This window comes from Ursus maritimus, unplaced genomic scaffold (assembly GCF_017311325.1).
Source record: "Ursus maritimus isolate PB19 unplaced genomic scaffold, ASM1731132v1 scaffold_17, whole genome shotgun sequence".
Lineage (NCBI taxonomy): Eukaryota > Metazoa > Chordata > Mammalia > Carnivora > Ursidae > Ursus > Ursus maritimus.
In genome coordinates, this window is record NW_024424119.1 from 33,316,477 (window position 1) to 33,332,416 (window position 15,940).

At 34.0% G+C, this 15,940-nt stretch overlaps 1 protein-coding gene across 1 annotated transcript; it reads right to left on the bottom strand.

Annotated features, from left to right (window-relative positions):
- Positions 1-10,486: 10,486 nt before the first annotated feature.
- LOC103678538 (olfactory receptor 13C9) lies at positions 10,487-11,443 on the bottom strand. The gene has a single exon (XM_008707901.2). It carries the CDS (start codon positions 11,441-11,443, stop codon positions 10,487-10,489), a length of 957 nt encoding a protein of 318 aa, XP_008706123.1.
- Between the last annotated feature and the right edge of the window lie 4,497 nt (positions 11,444-15,940).

A 15,940-nucleotide genomic window follows, 5' to 3' on the forward strand; every position in this document is an offset into this window, starting at 1 on the left:
TTTACTGTTTCTCTTTTACCTGTAAGACATTAGAATTTTTTAGAACAAAATAGATATCTCACTATGATTGCTTTCAAATGTGTACCAGTTTACAAGTACCACACTGCCAGAGGGGAAAATTTTTTTTAAAGAGAAAGACTTAAAAAAAAAAAAAAGAAGAAGTAAACAGAAGTGAGGTAATATGAATGAAGAGTGAGGTGGGAAGAGGAAACTTACATGCTTTAAGCCACATACAATATGCCATGTAATTTACTTAATCTCATCACAGTTCTAAGACAGAGGTATTATTATCCACAGTTTACAGAAAAATAACCTAAAGTGTAAATATTAAGTAAACTTGACTAAAGGTAAATATATTGGAGAGCTAAGTAAGATTCAAACCTGACGAAGTCTTCTCTGGGGAAGTCTGGGCTTTTTGTCATATTTATCATCACATATGTAAACTAGAGGTTATAATAAAAATTGGCACTGTATTATTTGTAACTGAACAATAAACCATTTTTATTGATTACAAAGCACCACACAATAAATCAATGATCTTGTGACTCCTTTAAATTATAATGTTATGTTTACCATCTGTCTTGCATAGTAGTATGTAAAGTTTATAAAGGTAGGTACTTTTCTTGTTTACCTCCATAGTCCTCGTACCTACAATAGAGTAGACACAGAGATAGTTGTTCAAAAATATTTGTTGGATAAAGAATAAAAAGAAAGACAAAATAATGACTAACATTTCTCACTCTGTGTCAATCCTCTACTAATTGTTTGCTTTGTGCATTGCCTATTTAGTCTGAATAGCAACCCTGTTAGGCAATTACTGTTATTAGCATCATCATCTTTATTAATAGAGGAGGAAAATAAAGCACAGAAAAGTTAAGTAATTTGCCTACAGTCATATAGCTAAATAAATGGTAGAACTAAGAGTTAAATCCAAGCCATATGGCTGCAGAGTATAAATTCTTAATTTTTCAATTTGCAGAGAACTTGGCTCACAGACTAGAATATCTTGTAATCTAATTGACAATACTAATGTTTCAAAAGAAATATCAGACCAAAAGAGGTGACTATTCAGAAAGAAGCAAGATTTCAACATAGTGATTTGAAAGTTCATTTTGATACTTGATATTTTCCTACAAATTGTTGTCCTAGAGTTGCATTTGATCCTTATAATCTGTGATCTCCCTTGTGAGAAGTTCTATCTTCTTTTTCATTACTATCCTTAGTGATATTTTTTCTTTATTAGTCTCACGAGGGGTTTTCCTATATGACAGCTCTTCTCAAAAAAAGGGGAGGGGAGCTTTTGGATAGATTTATCACTTCCACTTTTTTTTTCCTGTTTTATTAAGTTTTGTTTGTAAATTTTTAAAGCTTATTTGGAATTTTCTAATTTCATGAAATAAGAACTAAATTGCTTACTACTTCCTCTTTCTTCTCTATTTCTAGCTCTAATTAATGCCCTTAAAATACTTTGTTTTCCTAAAAACTTAGATTTTGACATGAAATGTTCTTTTGTTTGGCTTCTACATAATTTTTCTTTACTTTTCCTCTTTAAGCCAACAGCTATTCAGGTGTGTATTCTCTGCATATCTAGTCACTAGATATTTGTGTTCAATTTTTGCTATTTATTTACAATTTTTATTATGACAAGAGAACATGACATGTAATTCTCTAGTTATGGAGACTTTGGCAGCCAATTACTTGATCCATGTAAATATTAACAAAAAATATGAATTATCTTGGGGAGAGAGATATAGTTTTATACAGATACACAATACATGCATACATGTATACACATAATCAAGTTTATTTAATGTTATTCTAATCTGTGAAATGATTATATCTGTCATCTATATTTAATCAAGTCTATATAAATATTTGCAACCATGTTCTGCCCATATATCTAGGATTTTTATATGCTTAGTTTCTGTGTTTTTATGGCTGGTAATCTTTATCAATTGTGAATATTATTAATTGACCTGTCTTTATTATATTTTGTACTTTAAATTCCACTTTTATGATATTGCTATTACACTCCTGCTTTCTTTTAGTTTGCTTTTGCCTGCTCTTTGTGCATCCCTTTATTTTCAACTTTTCTTTTTTACTTCATTAAGTACACTACTTATAAGTAACATATGTCTGAGTTTAAATTTTTAATCTCCTTTTACAGTCTTTGTCTTTCTTGAGAACATCCAGTCCATTCACTTTAAAAATACAATTATTAATGTACTTCATTGTTTTCTTTCCATATACTTTATTTTTATTACTTACTTATTTTTCATTACTGCATTTTCTTTTTTCCCCACTTCCTTATTTTTCCTGGTTAAGTTGTCATTTACTATTTGTTTTCATTAACTTGGACACTCTACTCAGTTTTGGCATTCCATAAGTGGATACCTTCTCTTTCACTATGCCCATAATTTGACTGATAAGACCCAACCATTTGCTCATAAAGATTAATTATTTTTTCCACTAGAGTGGAATCTAATCTCCTAAGTTATCCCTCAAACACTAAATGAAGACAGAACTACAAGAACAGTTTTGTTCCTCCATCTCTATCCTCAAATTCCCAAATGTCAATGAGATAATGTAGAAGTATTTATAAATTCCTTAAAATGTATCTTTTTGAGAGTTCTTCATCAGCCCTTACACTATACGTACTTGGACAGTCTTTACCAATGTATTTATCTCTCTATATATCTACTCATTGATCACCATTGGTTCCTCTCTCTTCTGTTTCTCTTCTATTCTCTTCAGGACCAGATTTTCATTTATATTTTGGTTTGGTTAGAGTATATTTGCAGAATTTTCCTCAGATGAGTATGTAATATATTATCTGGATTCTTACAGATCATCAAATAACTTCTTTATTTTAAATTGCATAAATTTTTATAATGCATGACTTTTCTACCAAATTCTACACCTAAGACTATATCCTAAGAAAATAATAATTATGCATAATATACAATATATAGTTACATATTATATACAACAAATACACGTATGACCTGTAATAAGTATATAAGTAAAAAATATATATTAATAATATACATACATATGTATATATGAATCCTGCCTATTAATTGACATCTTTACATTTTCTACCAAATTCTACACCTAAGACTATATCCTAAGAAAATAATATACATAATTATGCATAATATACAATAGTTACATATTATATACAACAAATACACGTATGACCTGTAATAAGTATATAAGTAAAAAATATATATTAATAATATACATACATATGTATATATGAATCGTGCCCATTAATTGACATCTTTACATTAGTTGGTACATTAAAGCTTATATATACAATAACAATTATATATATAAGTATAAATATATAAACATATTACATAAATTATATATAATACATATATATATATATATATATATTCTGAAAAAAGTTAAGAAACTCAATGACCAAAATCACAGGGAGCCTCCAGAGAATTTTCCTAACATCTCTCACTGTGACCCATTCTTCAGGTGGCTATGCACGGATATCTCATAGGGACAAGGCATGGTGTCACCTTTAATGACTTGCTTCCTAAAGGTGAGGAGACAGGAACTCCTATAAATTCTCAGTGGACACACAAATTGGTACATCCTCTGTGGAGGATAATTTGGCAATATTTATCAAAATCACCAAAGCATACTTCTAGGTAATTATCATAAGTTATGCTGGCACATGTATAAAGTGATCTACATAAAATTGATTCATTAAAGTATTGTCTGTATTAGCAGATGCAGAAACAATTTAAATTTCTAGGAAAAGGGGACATAGAAATAATAGAATACTATTCTGCTGTCAGAAAGAATATGGGGCTTTTTGTGCATTGATGTAGAAAGATCTTTAAGAAATATTAACTGGAGGGGCACCTAGGTGGCTCAGTCAATTAAGCGTCCAACTCTTGGTTTCAGCTCAGGTCGTGATCTCAGGGTCATGGGATCAAGCCCTGTGCTGGGCTCTGTGCTCAGTGCAGAGTCTGCTTCAGATTCTTTCTCCCTTTCCCTCCTCCCTGCCCCCCTCACTCACTCTCACACGTGCTCTCTCTAAAACAAATAAATAAATATTTTTTTAAAAAGAAATATTAATTTGAAAAGTAATGTTCAAAACAGTATATATGACACACTAACATTTGTGTAAAAAAGATTATATATGAATGTGATATATATACACACACACATTTTTGTTCACACATAGAATATCTCTAGAAAAAGAAACAAGAATAGTGATCTCCAGAAAAGGAAATGGATAGCTTATTCACAGGAGTGGAAGGTAGGTGGTATACTATACACCTTCTAGTACTTTTCAAAATTTTGGCACTTTATGAATATATTGCTTATTCATAAAATAAACAACATTTAAGCTTTGAGATTCATAGCCTTTCTCCTTTCACTTTTCTAGTGGTATACTACATCGAACTATCCCCGTCATAGGACACAACCCTGTATGTTTGAAAATTGTTCTAACTTGTTCAGTATTACGCACTAAAGGGGAATTGAATACTCATAGATACTTTACATAGAGTTGCATTCTCAATACTCAGGACCCTTTACGTAGTATCATTAGGATTTCCAGGCCCATAATCATCTCCTGTCCCACCATCAAGCTGTAAACTATTCTTTGACCTGATTAAAGGTCTATACTTCTATCCAATGTCATTCCCTTTCCATTAAATGCATTATTGCTTTTATGAGCTAGTAAAATTCCTGGAACAAAATTACAGCTCAATAAAGACTAGATATTATTCTTGTTCCATTCTCATGGCCAAAGAGTCCTCCCTCTTCAGAATCCTTTGTCTACCTAACTTTATGAGGTACTTTGCTCTGAATCTGAGGTCCATCTTGTCATTTTCAGGACATAATTAGTCTCTTTAGGATCACCAAAGCCCAATCTGATTTTCCTATTCTAAACCCCTCTTTTCCCCAGCTTTTAAAATACTTTAACTTTTTATAAGATTTGCATTTTATGGAATTTTTCAGATTTTCTGGGCTAGGTCTCAAACCACTTGAGATCCCAAAGGGTATTAAGTACACGAGGGGTTTTTTTGAATAATGGAGATTTATATGCACACCTATAAAAAAATCATCTCTATAAAACCCATTGTTCCATTAGCTATCTCCATGCTACATGATATTCTATCAAGCATATTCCTAATATTGTCAAGAACATAGGCCTTGGGGGCGCCTGGGTGGCACAGCGGTTAAGCGTCTGCCTTCAGCTCAGGGCGTGATCCCGGCGTTATGGGATCGAGCCCCACATCAGGCTCCTCCGATGGGAGTCTGCTTCTTCCTCTCCCACTCCCCCTGCTTGTGTTCCCTCTCTCACTGGCTGTCTCTACCTCTGTTAAATAAATAAATAAAATCTTCAAAAAAAAAAAAAAGAAAAGAACACAGGCCTTGGAGGCAGGCTTAGGTCAAATACCATCTCTCCCCCTTATTAACTAGATGGCCTAAGCATGTTTCTGATCATCACCATTCCTAGCTATAGAATGAAAATAAAAACACCAATATCATATTATTTGTTGATAAGATTAAATGAGCTAGTATATGTAATTCAATAGGTACAACAGTGGTTCCCATTGTTAGTGGTTTCCTTTATGCCTCTCTGTTAATTTCTTCCTTCTGTTAGACGCTTCTTACACCTCTGAAATGGTCATCATTTCTTTCTGCAAGATCAGGTATATGTAGCTTAAAAGCTTAATCAGATCACACATAGCATTCTGACAAATGGTATTATGTTCATCCTATATACAAATTATAATACATTTTATCACACTCACTCTCATCCTCTAGAAACCAGCAAATTAGGTGCCAAAAAGGAAAAATCATCCAAAAGATCTGCCTTATATCAAATTCAATTCACTCCATAAAAGAAATAGGGTTGTAGTAAGATACCAGTGTATTCCTTGTCTTAAAACACATGACTAACTTTTTTGACTAAGACTATTTTAACATTTTAGCAATCCTCCTAACATAAAAAAGGAAAAGTAACTCACTTTTACAATTATAACCTAATGATTGAAAAGCAAATATTCAAAATAGTCACCAATATTGCATCCAAACACACTAAAATAATGCCCGAGCAGGTCTCTTTCTGGCTATGCACTGCTTCGGTAAATTATCTTTTTCAGATCTCAGGAAATTATAAAGTTCAGGTTTTTTTTTTTAATCCAAATTGGTCATAGTAACCTCCTCATATGTAATCTCTGTATAAAGGCCCTAGAACAGTACCTGACACATAGTTCCCCTGGTTTTCAGTTGATTGAACCAAATGGAACTGAGTTGTTGCTAGGGGACCAAGGAAGACTTGTTTGTTATTAATTCTATACTACAGAACATACAGTCTATTATGTACCCTGTAGTGAGCCTCATTTAGTTCAAATAGGCAATGGTGACCAAATACTTTGTAATGTACTAAAAAGCTACACATTAATAAAAAGCAATTCACACATGCTGGGCAAATTCCTTTCAGTTTGTTGCACAATGGCTTCTCCATACAGAAGTGCCCTTTTAGTCTCATAGCTTTTCTCCCCCATAACATCTCAGTGAACAGACCCTTAAATTCCATTTCTAACAGTCTCTCCTCAAAACATCCCATTTTCAGACTTGACACCTTTAACCCGTCAGTCCAATTCTTGCTTATAGATGATGAGTTTGTTTCCTGTCTTTGCAGTAACTTACCTTCAAACCAGAGACTGCCTATTGTTCTAGGCTGCAACAACAACAGATAATTTCATCTTGCTTTTCTATTTGCAGCCAATCTTCATGACTCCTCATTAAGTAGCTGAGCCTCCAAAGAGGCAGTTACTGGTGAGTAATCATTTTGTCACAGAAATTCATTGATTGTTTGACATTTATAGAAACATAATTGTTACAAGTGTGATTATGAAGATAAATTCTTCTAGTTCAAATAAAGTACCATTAGATTCCTCTAGTTCAAAAAAGGAAGAAAATTAATAGTTAGCAGAAATTTTAGGAATGGGGCCATTTGCCCATGAAGCCCAAGGCGGAAACACTGCCCCATTGTGGAGACCCACAAATACCTAAAGAATCTGCTCCATGCTTTAGGACACAAATTAAATGTTCTTAAGGACCTCTCTAAACCTCTGTATACAACTTTAAATTGCTTCATAAATGAAATATGTATAAAACGTATGAGACTTCAGAAATAAAGCCCTCAAGACCTAATTACAGGAAGCCTATTACTCTGTTTCACACAAAAATCATAAAGGAGCTCATGTATTGTCATCAAATTTCCCCAGCTGAATTCTCTCTCAATCTTTCCATCTCTCTTTTTCCCTCTCTCTTACACACATACAAACACACACACAAACACATACACATGTACACACACATACACACAACCATTTTGAAAGTATGTATTATTTCTTACACAATTTTATGTTCACCTTATAATTTAGCTTATAGTAAAAGTTGACTTTTTAATAAACATATATTTACATTGTAAATATTTCAAAAGACATACACATTGTGAAAGAAGGATGAATTTTTTTTTTTTTAACAAGGAAGGAAGGAGAAGGGAAAAGATTCAGCAAGGAAGGAAAAGATATAGTTAGATGATATATAAAGCGTTAAAAAACAAAGTTGAAAATAAATTATAATTAAACAACCTAGTGATAACAGTAGTTCAGAAAGGAGCCTGATTTTCATAATAAAACAATATAATAGGGGGGCCTGGGTGGCTGAGTGGGTTAATCTTAGTCCCGGTCTTAATCTCGGGGTCATGAGTTCAAGCCCACATTGGGCTCTCTGCTGGGCATGGAGCCTACTTAAAAAAAGAAAAAAAGATAAAAAAACAATATAATAACTCAAGCTAAAATCATTTGCTCCTCTGAGCATCCAATGAGACACCTTAAGACTAGATACTTTTGAATGATTTTTTTTCTCTTTATTTTTTAAATTTATTTTTTTCAAGATTTATTTATGTATTTTAGGGGGACAGAAGGAGAGGGAGAGAATCTCAAGCAGACATCCCACTGAGTGTGGAGCCAGACGTTGGGCTCGATCCCAGGACCCCAAGATCATGACCTGAGCTGAATTCAACAGTCAGATGCGTAACCAACTCAGCTCCCTAGGCACCCCTTTAAATTTATTTTTAACAAAATAAGTTCAAATTATTTTGTTAAAATAGAATTCCAGAAGTAAAATGATTTTATCAAAATAAATGAAGATTTTTATGAATCTGAAAGGTAACACTAATTTATGCTCCCACCAGTGTTATAGTGTTTTTGATTTTCTCTTGCTCTTATCATCATTGGATACTGACAAATAGTTTAGCTTTCTTTTTTTCTAATCTTAAGGGCTTAAAATATTATCTCATCATTGCTTTAAATGAAATGTTTAACTACTAGAGATACTTAACTTGTGTGTATGTCTTAAATACACGGTATTTTCTTTTATATGTGTTCTGTACTCATGTCTTTTACCCATGTTTCTATTCGGTGTTTTATATTTTCTAATAACCTCTGTTGACATGACACTTATTGCACACCTACTCAATGAAGCTGACAGTAAGAATCTTTTTGACTATAAAAATGTCCAAGACAGTCTCTACCTGTCCAATAGGTAGTGAGAAAAAATGTCCATGTAATCAGATGATTTCAATAAAAGGGGGTAAATGCTGCAATTAAATTATTGGTTTAGTGTGCTATGGAAGTATAAGTGACAAGTAACTCAGAATCAAGACATAATTTCCAGGACAGTTAGTGATAACGTATTTGCCCTGCAAATGTAAACACATGGGTACATCAAAGACAGGTGACTTGCCTTTCTTTTCCTCAGACCTTTATTCTATGACCCTGAGAGGAAGAAAACACTCTTGGACTTTTCCTCTGGGAAGAAATACACATATTAAAATTTTTACTTGCTTTAATTAATTTTCTATCAAAAATTTATAAGTCTGATATAAGACCAGGACCTAGTTCAGTCATCCCAGAGAGCTTGGAAGCAGCTGGTTTTAAGCTTTGAGAAAAAAACAAAAGTAGAGTCTGAGTACCCAAGATGGCCTGTGGGTCAAACACAATATGCTTGACTCTAGAGGTTTTCCACCTACCTGGAAATCTTAAGGAGAAAAAAGTCCTATGAGCATGTATATGGAAACTAATAGGTTTTTATAGCATATTTCACTAAGGTGTGAATGGGATACAGCAACAGTCTTAGCCTTTGCCATCAGATTTAATCTGTGAATAACTATAATTGAAGCTGGAGGTAATTAGAGTTTATGACTGATATTCCTGCCACTAAAATTAAAACTGAATTTGGAAAAGTGATATTAATATACCCCCAAATCCCAAAAACATTTAACTCTTATTTGCTTATGTAAAATATGTTAATGCCCAACATCCCCTGAATTCACTGCTCCATCAATATAAAATTTACCCAGCCAAATGGATTTCCTAGAATGTGGCTCACTCCTGAACACACTTTCTCATTCCTGTTGGCCTGTAAATTAGAAATGTTCTTCAAATAGAGTAAAAATTTGAGAAGAAAGCCAAGGAAAATCAAGATAATGTCACATTTTGTCTGACATCCCCCGATCTTCTACGCAGACCTCAGATTACTAAGGTCACAAAGCTATTAATAACAGAGACGAAATATCAGTGCAGGTCTACACTAAAAATCAAGAACTTAGACCTTCTTCTAAGTTTTGGAAAAATACTGGAATGACCTCAGGATATCAAAGAAATCTGGCTTCTTCTAAATGAGCATGGATATGACCCCATCCAACCGAACATTTGTCCACATTATTATTAAACCAGCAGACTCGTTTTCTAACCCAGTTTTAATTTCACAAAATTTTCTTTATGCTAGAGCTAACATGTATGCTGAAATAAAGAAAGGATATAAAACAAGGATACCCTAATTGATTGCATAGGCTCCACCCTTAAGGCTCATTTACCCATTCCCTCAATAGTCCCAAATGCTCAGCACCGTTAGTTACACAGGCAAAATATTCTAAATATTGAACGAGAAAATAGTATCTAAAGACAGGAGGATTTTGAGATTAATGTGAAACTACAACACAAGGCTCTCCACTGGAGAATGTGTTTGCAGGTTTTTCTGATTTGCTTTTTTCACAAAAAAGAGCTTCTTATTTATTTTGAAAGATTTGATGAAGTGATGCCTATGAAATAGGACTATGTAAAAAAGTGAACATAAAATGACATATAATGCCCAATTCCAAAACGTTATATTCCATATACAGAATATGAAAGATATTGTTCAAAATGTTTGAAAGGAACCATCTCATAGTGTTAGAGTAATAGGTAATCTCTATTTTCCTCACCCTACTGTCCTGTATCTTGCAAATTCTCCATGAGCATGCAATGATATTGTAAAGCTGTATGTCATCATAAATAATGAAAATACAAAAAAGTAAAAGTAACCAAAGTTCCAACATAATTTCGAAGTTTCAACGATGTCCAATGTGTTCACAATCCAACACCTTTTCCATTCACTTGCTAAAGAACCTTCTGTTAAATAGATGTTTTATTGCCTCCTTCACATCCTTGTTTCTGAGACTATAGATTAAAGGATTCATCATAGGAGTCGTAACCCCATAGAACATAGATATAAGTTTGTCAGTTGCATCCAAGTCATCTGAATGAAGTGTCTCTTTAGACTTGGGCTTCATGTACATGAAGAGAATGGTTCCATAGAATATTATCACCACAGTCAGGTGGGCTGAGCAGGTGGAGAAGACTTTGCTTCTCCCCTCAGAAGTACGGATCTTGAGGATGCTAGAGATGATTAATGAGTAAGAGATGACAATCAAAAGCAGGGGCATCAAGGTGAACAATGTTGTGGCCACAAGCATGATGAACTCATTGCCTGAGATGTCAGCACAGGCCAGTTTCATGACAGCCAGAATTTCACAGGAGAAATGATTAATGACATTATTCCTACAGAAAGGCAATTGTACCACAAATGCAGTTTGTACTGCAGAGTTGATAACCCCGGCAAACCAGGACACAGCAGCCATGGGCACAAAGGAATCCTTGTTCATGACAACAGGATATCTTAGGGGGTTACAGATAGCCACATACCGGTCAAAGGCCATCATGCCCAGGAGCACACACTCTGTTGTCCCCATGGCCAAGCCAAGGAACATCTGTACTGCACAGCCAGAGAAGGAGATGGTCTTTTTCTCTGAGAGAAAGCTCACCAGTGTGGAGGGAATGGAGGTGGTGGTGTAGCAGATGTCCAGAAAGGAGAGGTTCCCCAGGAAGAAGTACATAGGGGTATGAAGGTGAGAGTCCAAGATGCTGATTAAAATAAGGGTGCCGTTGCCCAGAAGGATGACAACATACATTATTAAGATTAGCACAAAAAAGAGTAACTCAAGCCTTGGGTAACCAGAAAGCCCCTTTAAAAAGAATTCCACCAGAATGGTTTGATTTTCCCATTCCATTTTACTTTCTCTTACCTGTAAGAATTCAAAATTTTTTTAAGCATAATAATTTATTTATTACGGTAAGTCCAAGTTCACCAATGCACATACATAAAAATTTGCCATTAACCCAGTGAGAAGAAGGAAGAAAGAAAATAAAGAAGGGAAGGAAGAGAGAAAAGGTAAAGAAGTGAAATAACAAGGAAAGTGAAGTATGCAGGAGAATCTGTTGTATCCACCATTATGGGCCAGCTATTTGTGAGGCTGATTTCACATATCACCTCACTTAAACCCCACACTTAAGATCATTTAAAAAAAATAAGAAATTTATCTAAGTTAACCAAAGAGAGTTTAAACCTAAAGTCATATAATTAATACGTCGCAAAGCCTAGGCCCAAACTTAAGCCTGCCTGTGGTCCCTAATTATCTGAAATGTTTAATGAACTATAAAAGTAATAAGGAATGCATTATATCAGAGATTTGGTTAGCACTTATAAAGACAGCCTGGCTCCTACTCGGGAAGACTCAATAATAACCCACTGCATATTAAAACATGGAAAGAAGTGTGTTAATCGGATGGAACAATGGTCAGCATTAAACCCAACCAGTGTTTATTGACTGCTTGATTGCCCAAAAAACAAGTACAATTCCCGTAAAACCCAATTATCTGAAGTCTTTTTGTTATAATGCAAATATCCTTTTTTTGGTGGAAGATAGAACAAAATTGTAATAATTACCATACAGTAAAATATACAGTAAAATTGATTTTGTCCCTTTTAGTGTATAGTTCTATGAATTTTAAACATGTATAGATTCACATAACTATCACCATAATCAGAACACAGAATTTGTCTATCACCCTAAACAGTTCCTTGTGCTATCCCTTGTTAGTCCTCCCTTTCATCTACTCATAAATCTTGCAAAGACTAAAATGCCTTTTATTTTATAGTTTTACCTTTTCCAGAATATCATATAAAAGGAATCACATGAGCCATTGGTCTCTGGCTTCTTTTCTTAGCATAAAGCCTCTGAGATTCACCCACGTTGTGATTGCTGAGTAGCATTCCACTGTATGGATGTACCAGAGTTTATTCACCTGCTGAGAGACATTTGTTTCCAGTTTGGGGCAATTATGAATAGAGCTGTTATAAATTTTATACCCAGATTTTTGTGTGAACGCAAGTTTTCATTTTTCTAGGGTAAATTTCAGAGTGGCATAGTGGATAAAGAATTGTGCATATTTAAATTTATAAGAAACTGCCAATTTTCCACAGTAGCTGCATCATTTTTGCATTCCTACCAGAAATGTATGGGAGTTGCTTTTCACCCTCATCAACACTTGGTATTGTGTGTATATATATATTTTACACATTCTAATGGGTATGTAGTAATATTTCATCATGATTTTAATCTGCATTTCCCTAATGACTAATGTTTGGGAGGGGTTTTTTGCCATCCTTATATTCTCTTTAGTAAAGTGTCATTCATATCTTTTGACCATTTTAATTGGATTGTTCATTTTCCTATTGTCAAGTTTTGATAGTTCTTCATATATTCTGGCTATGAATAATATATTGGATATATGACTTGCATATATTGTCTACAAGTCTATGACTTGTCTTCTCATTTTCTTAATGCAAAAAACTTTTCATTGCCACTTTAACCAGTTGCTGCTTAAGTTCAATTGAAAGAAAGACTGTGACCAAAAAGACATTTTCTAAAAGTTCTTTGACACCTCTCACCTTGGGTTATTCTTTAGGGAAATATTCACTGCCATCACTCAGGGATCAGAAACAGTAGGTTTTGCATTCAAGGTTTTGCCTCATAAAGTTTCAGGCTATTTCCTTTCATTTTTCCTCATAAATAGCACCCCTCCCACACACATATATAAATTTCCTTTCTTGTGGACACAGATTCCATTGCAAAGGCTCTAATTCACTCAAACAAAAAGGCACCTAACATGTAGAACATTTCTCTTTATTCAGGAAACTTAGTGTGAATTTTAGGTCTGAATCCTTTGGACCTATTTCAACTGGCTTCTAATTACGTCTATTTGCCTTTGGTCATTATTAGGGTACTACTTTCATCCTATTTTTGCTCTTATTTCAATCAACTTCATCTTTTATGGATTCTTTTATACCCTAAAGATGCATGCTTCTTTTATTCAGAGTCCCAGATTCACTTTATTTAATGCTAGCCAGCTAAATCCCAATTCCTTAGTAAATGATGACTAAGAAGCAATTTTGCTCTGCAAGTTCACTTTGTCTATTGAAACAAACATATTTTTTTTATGAAATTGAGATTTTTACTGACAGGCAGATGTGCATTAAAGTTAATGTTTCTACAAAAAGGTTCTATAAGCAATAGAAGTCAACCTAATTTTCATCACATAGATGAAAATTTTTGTGACGTGGATGGATGTTATATCAAACTCCACTCACACTGTAATGAAGAGGGCTATGCCCCCATAGTAAAGGCCAGCACCATTTAAAACAAGAAACTCAGGTTGACATGTTTAAAGAAAGGCTATTTCAATTCATTCATGTAAAAGTTAAATGAGCGTGTGTGTGTGTCTGTGTGTGTGACAAATATGATGTCTCAAGTTACCATGGGAATGCATTACCAACAACAACAAAAAATTAAAAGTACTCAAAACAATTCCCCAAATATTCTTATAACAATGAAAATCAAAATTCTTCCCTGTTAGCTAAGGATCTTTTGCTCCTCTTCATTTACTTTTTACACAAATCAAAGTATGTATTCGAGAACAAGTAATAGAGTTTTCCAAATAGCAGCCCCAGTGAAAGGCTCCAGGACAGGGACTGTCTGTCTGTTCATGATTAGCACTGGACAAACATTGCTGAACAGAACCAAAGAGAACCGAATTGGTGCTATGAGGTAAATTGTTACAGAATCGGAACGCTGGTGACACAAGAGTGCAAATCTGCCGCCTATTGTACAGCAACCTCACTGGACCAGTGGGAAACGACACCATTCGATACTCAGGCAGTACTGAACCAAGGACCCAGAAACTATATTCTGGCTAAATGAATTTTTATTCCCAGTAAAATAAATTCTAGACCTAAATATCCATCTTTTTTGGCTATTCAAATTATTCTTTTGGTCATATTTTTAAATTTTGTCTCCATTTTCTCACTATATCAAAGAAAATCCTCTTGGAATTTTTTAAATTCCTATTCTTTATAGACTCTTTATAGTAAGAAATATTCTATCCCCCAACACATGGCTATTTCAACTCGGTTCACTGGACTGACATCCCCTTGGATTTGTTTTATTAGTATGTTTTCAGCAATTACCTCTAAATGGAAGATCAATTCACCACCTAGGTTGCAACACACAGCACACTGTTTTGCCTTGATCTTCCATTTGCAGACTGTTATACAAAAGTTTCCATGAGGTTGATGAATGTCTGAAGGTATTACCACTGAGGACCATGTCACAGGCCTTGTTGTCTGGAAAACATTGCTGGCAAGGGTACTATTGCAAAAGTGTTTTAAAAACTATACATTACAGCCAAATATGATTGATTACAAAGGGAGTGCATTTTGGCTGTGCTAGCTCAAAAGTAAGATAAAAATAAGTATCTGAGAATATGGAAGATTTCATTTGCCCTTCAAGCCCAGGTGGAAACATTGCCCTATTGTGAAGATCCAGGAATTTCTCTAAAGAATTTTCTCTGGGCTCAGGAAGGCAATTTAAATATTTCTTGCTCTAAGGGACTTATGCACTTTTCTAAGCTTTAAATTGCTTCAGGGGAAACTTCAAAACTTTTGAAAACTTCAAGAAGAATCCCCTAAAGACTTAATTATATTAGATCCATACTGTATTTCAAATAAGCAATGAGGATGTATCTTAACCCATTCTGTATTATCATACACTGCTGAAATCCTTAATTCAAATATATTCCAGTGCCTTTGTCCATACCTTTGTTCATCCTAACATGTCTTATTGATAATATAGTAGAAATACCTCATTTAGCTACATTAGCTCTTGGTTATTAATAGTCAGAGCAAAAACTTTTAAATTTCCAGGAATTGTAAGAATTTTTATATACATTAAGTTATTATATTATAATATAATGATTATACTATAATCATTATTTAATTCTTATTTGCTTAGTGAGTGAAGACAAAAATATTTTATTGTACGAAATAGTTTTAAAATTATTGAAGTTGAAAATTAGAATTTACTTGTATTTATGTGAATATGAGTGGCATTTTGAAATTCACAACAAATTCAGAAACTTTGCAACCATTCAATGAAAATCTAGAAGCCATTGAGCTATTCAGTTTTCTTATTGCAATTTTACAACCTAATTTGTAACACAATCCCACTCCATATGTAAGCATCTCCAAGAATTCACCTAAACAGGGCACCTGGGTGGCTCAGTCAATTGAGCCTCTGACTCTTAGTTACAGTTCAGGTCATGATCTCTTAGTTTCAGCTCAGGTGGTGGGATCAAGCTCCAACCCCACTTGTGTGTGTGTGTGTGTGTGT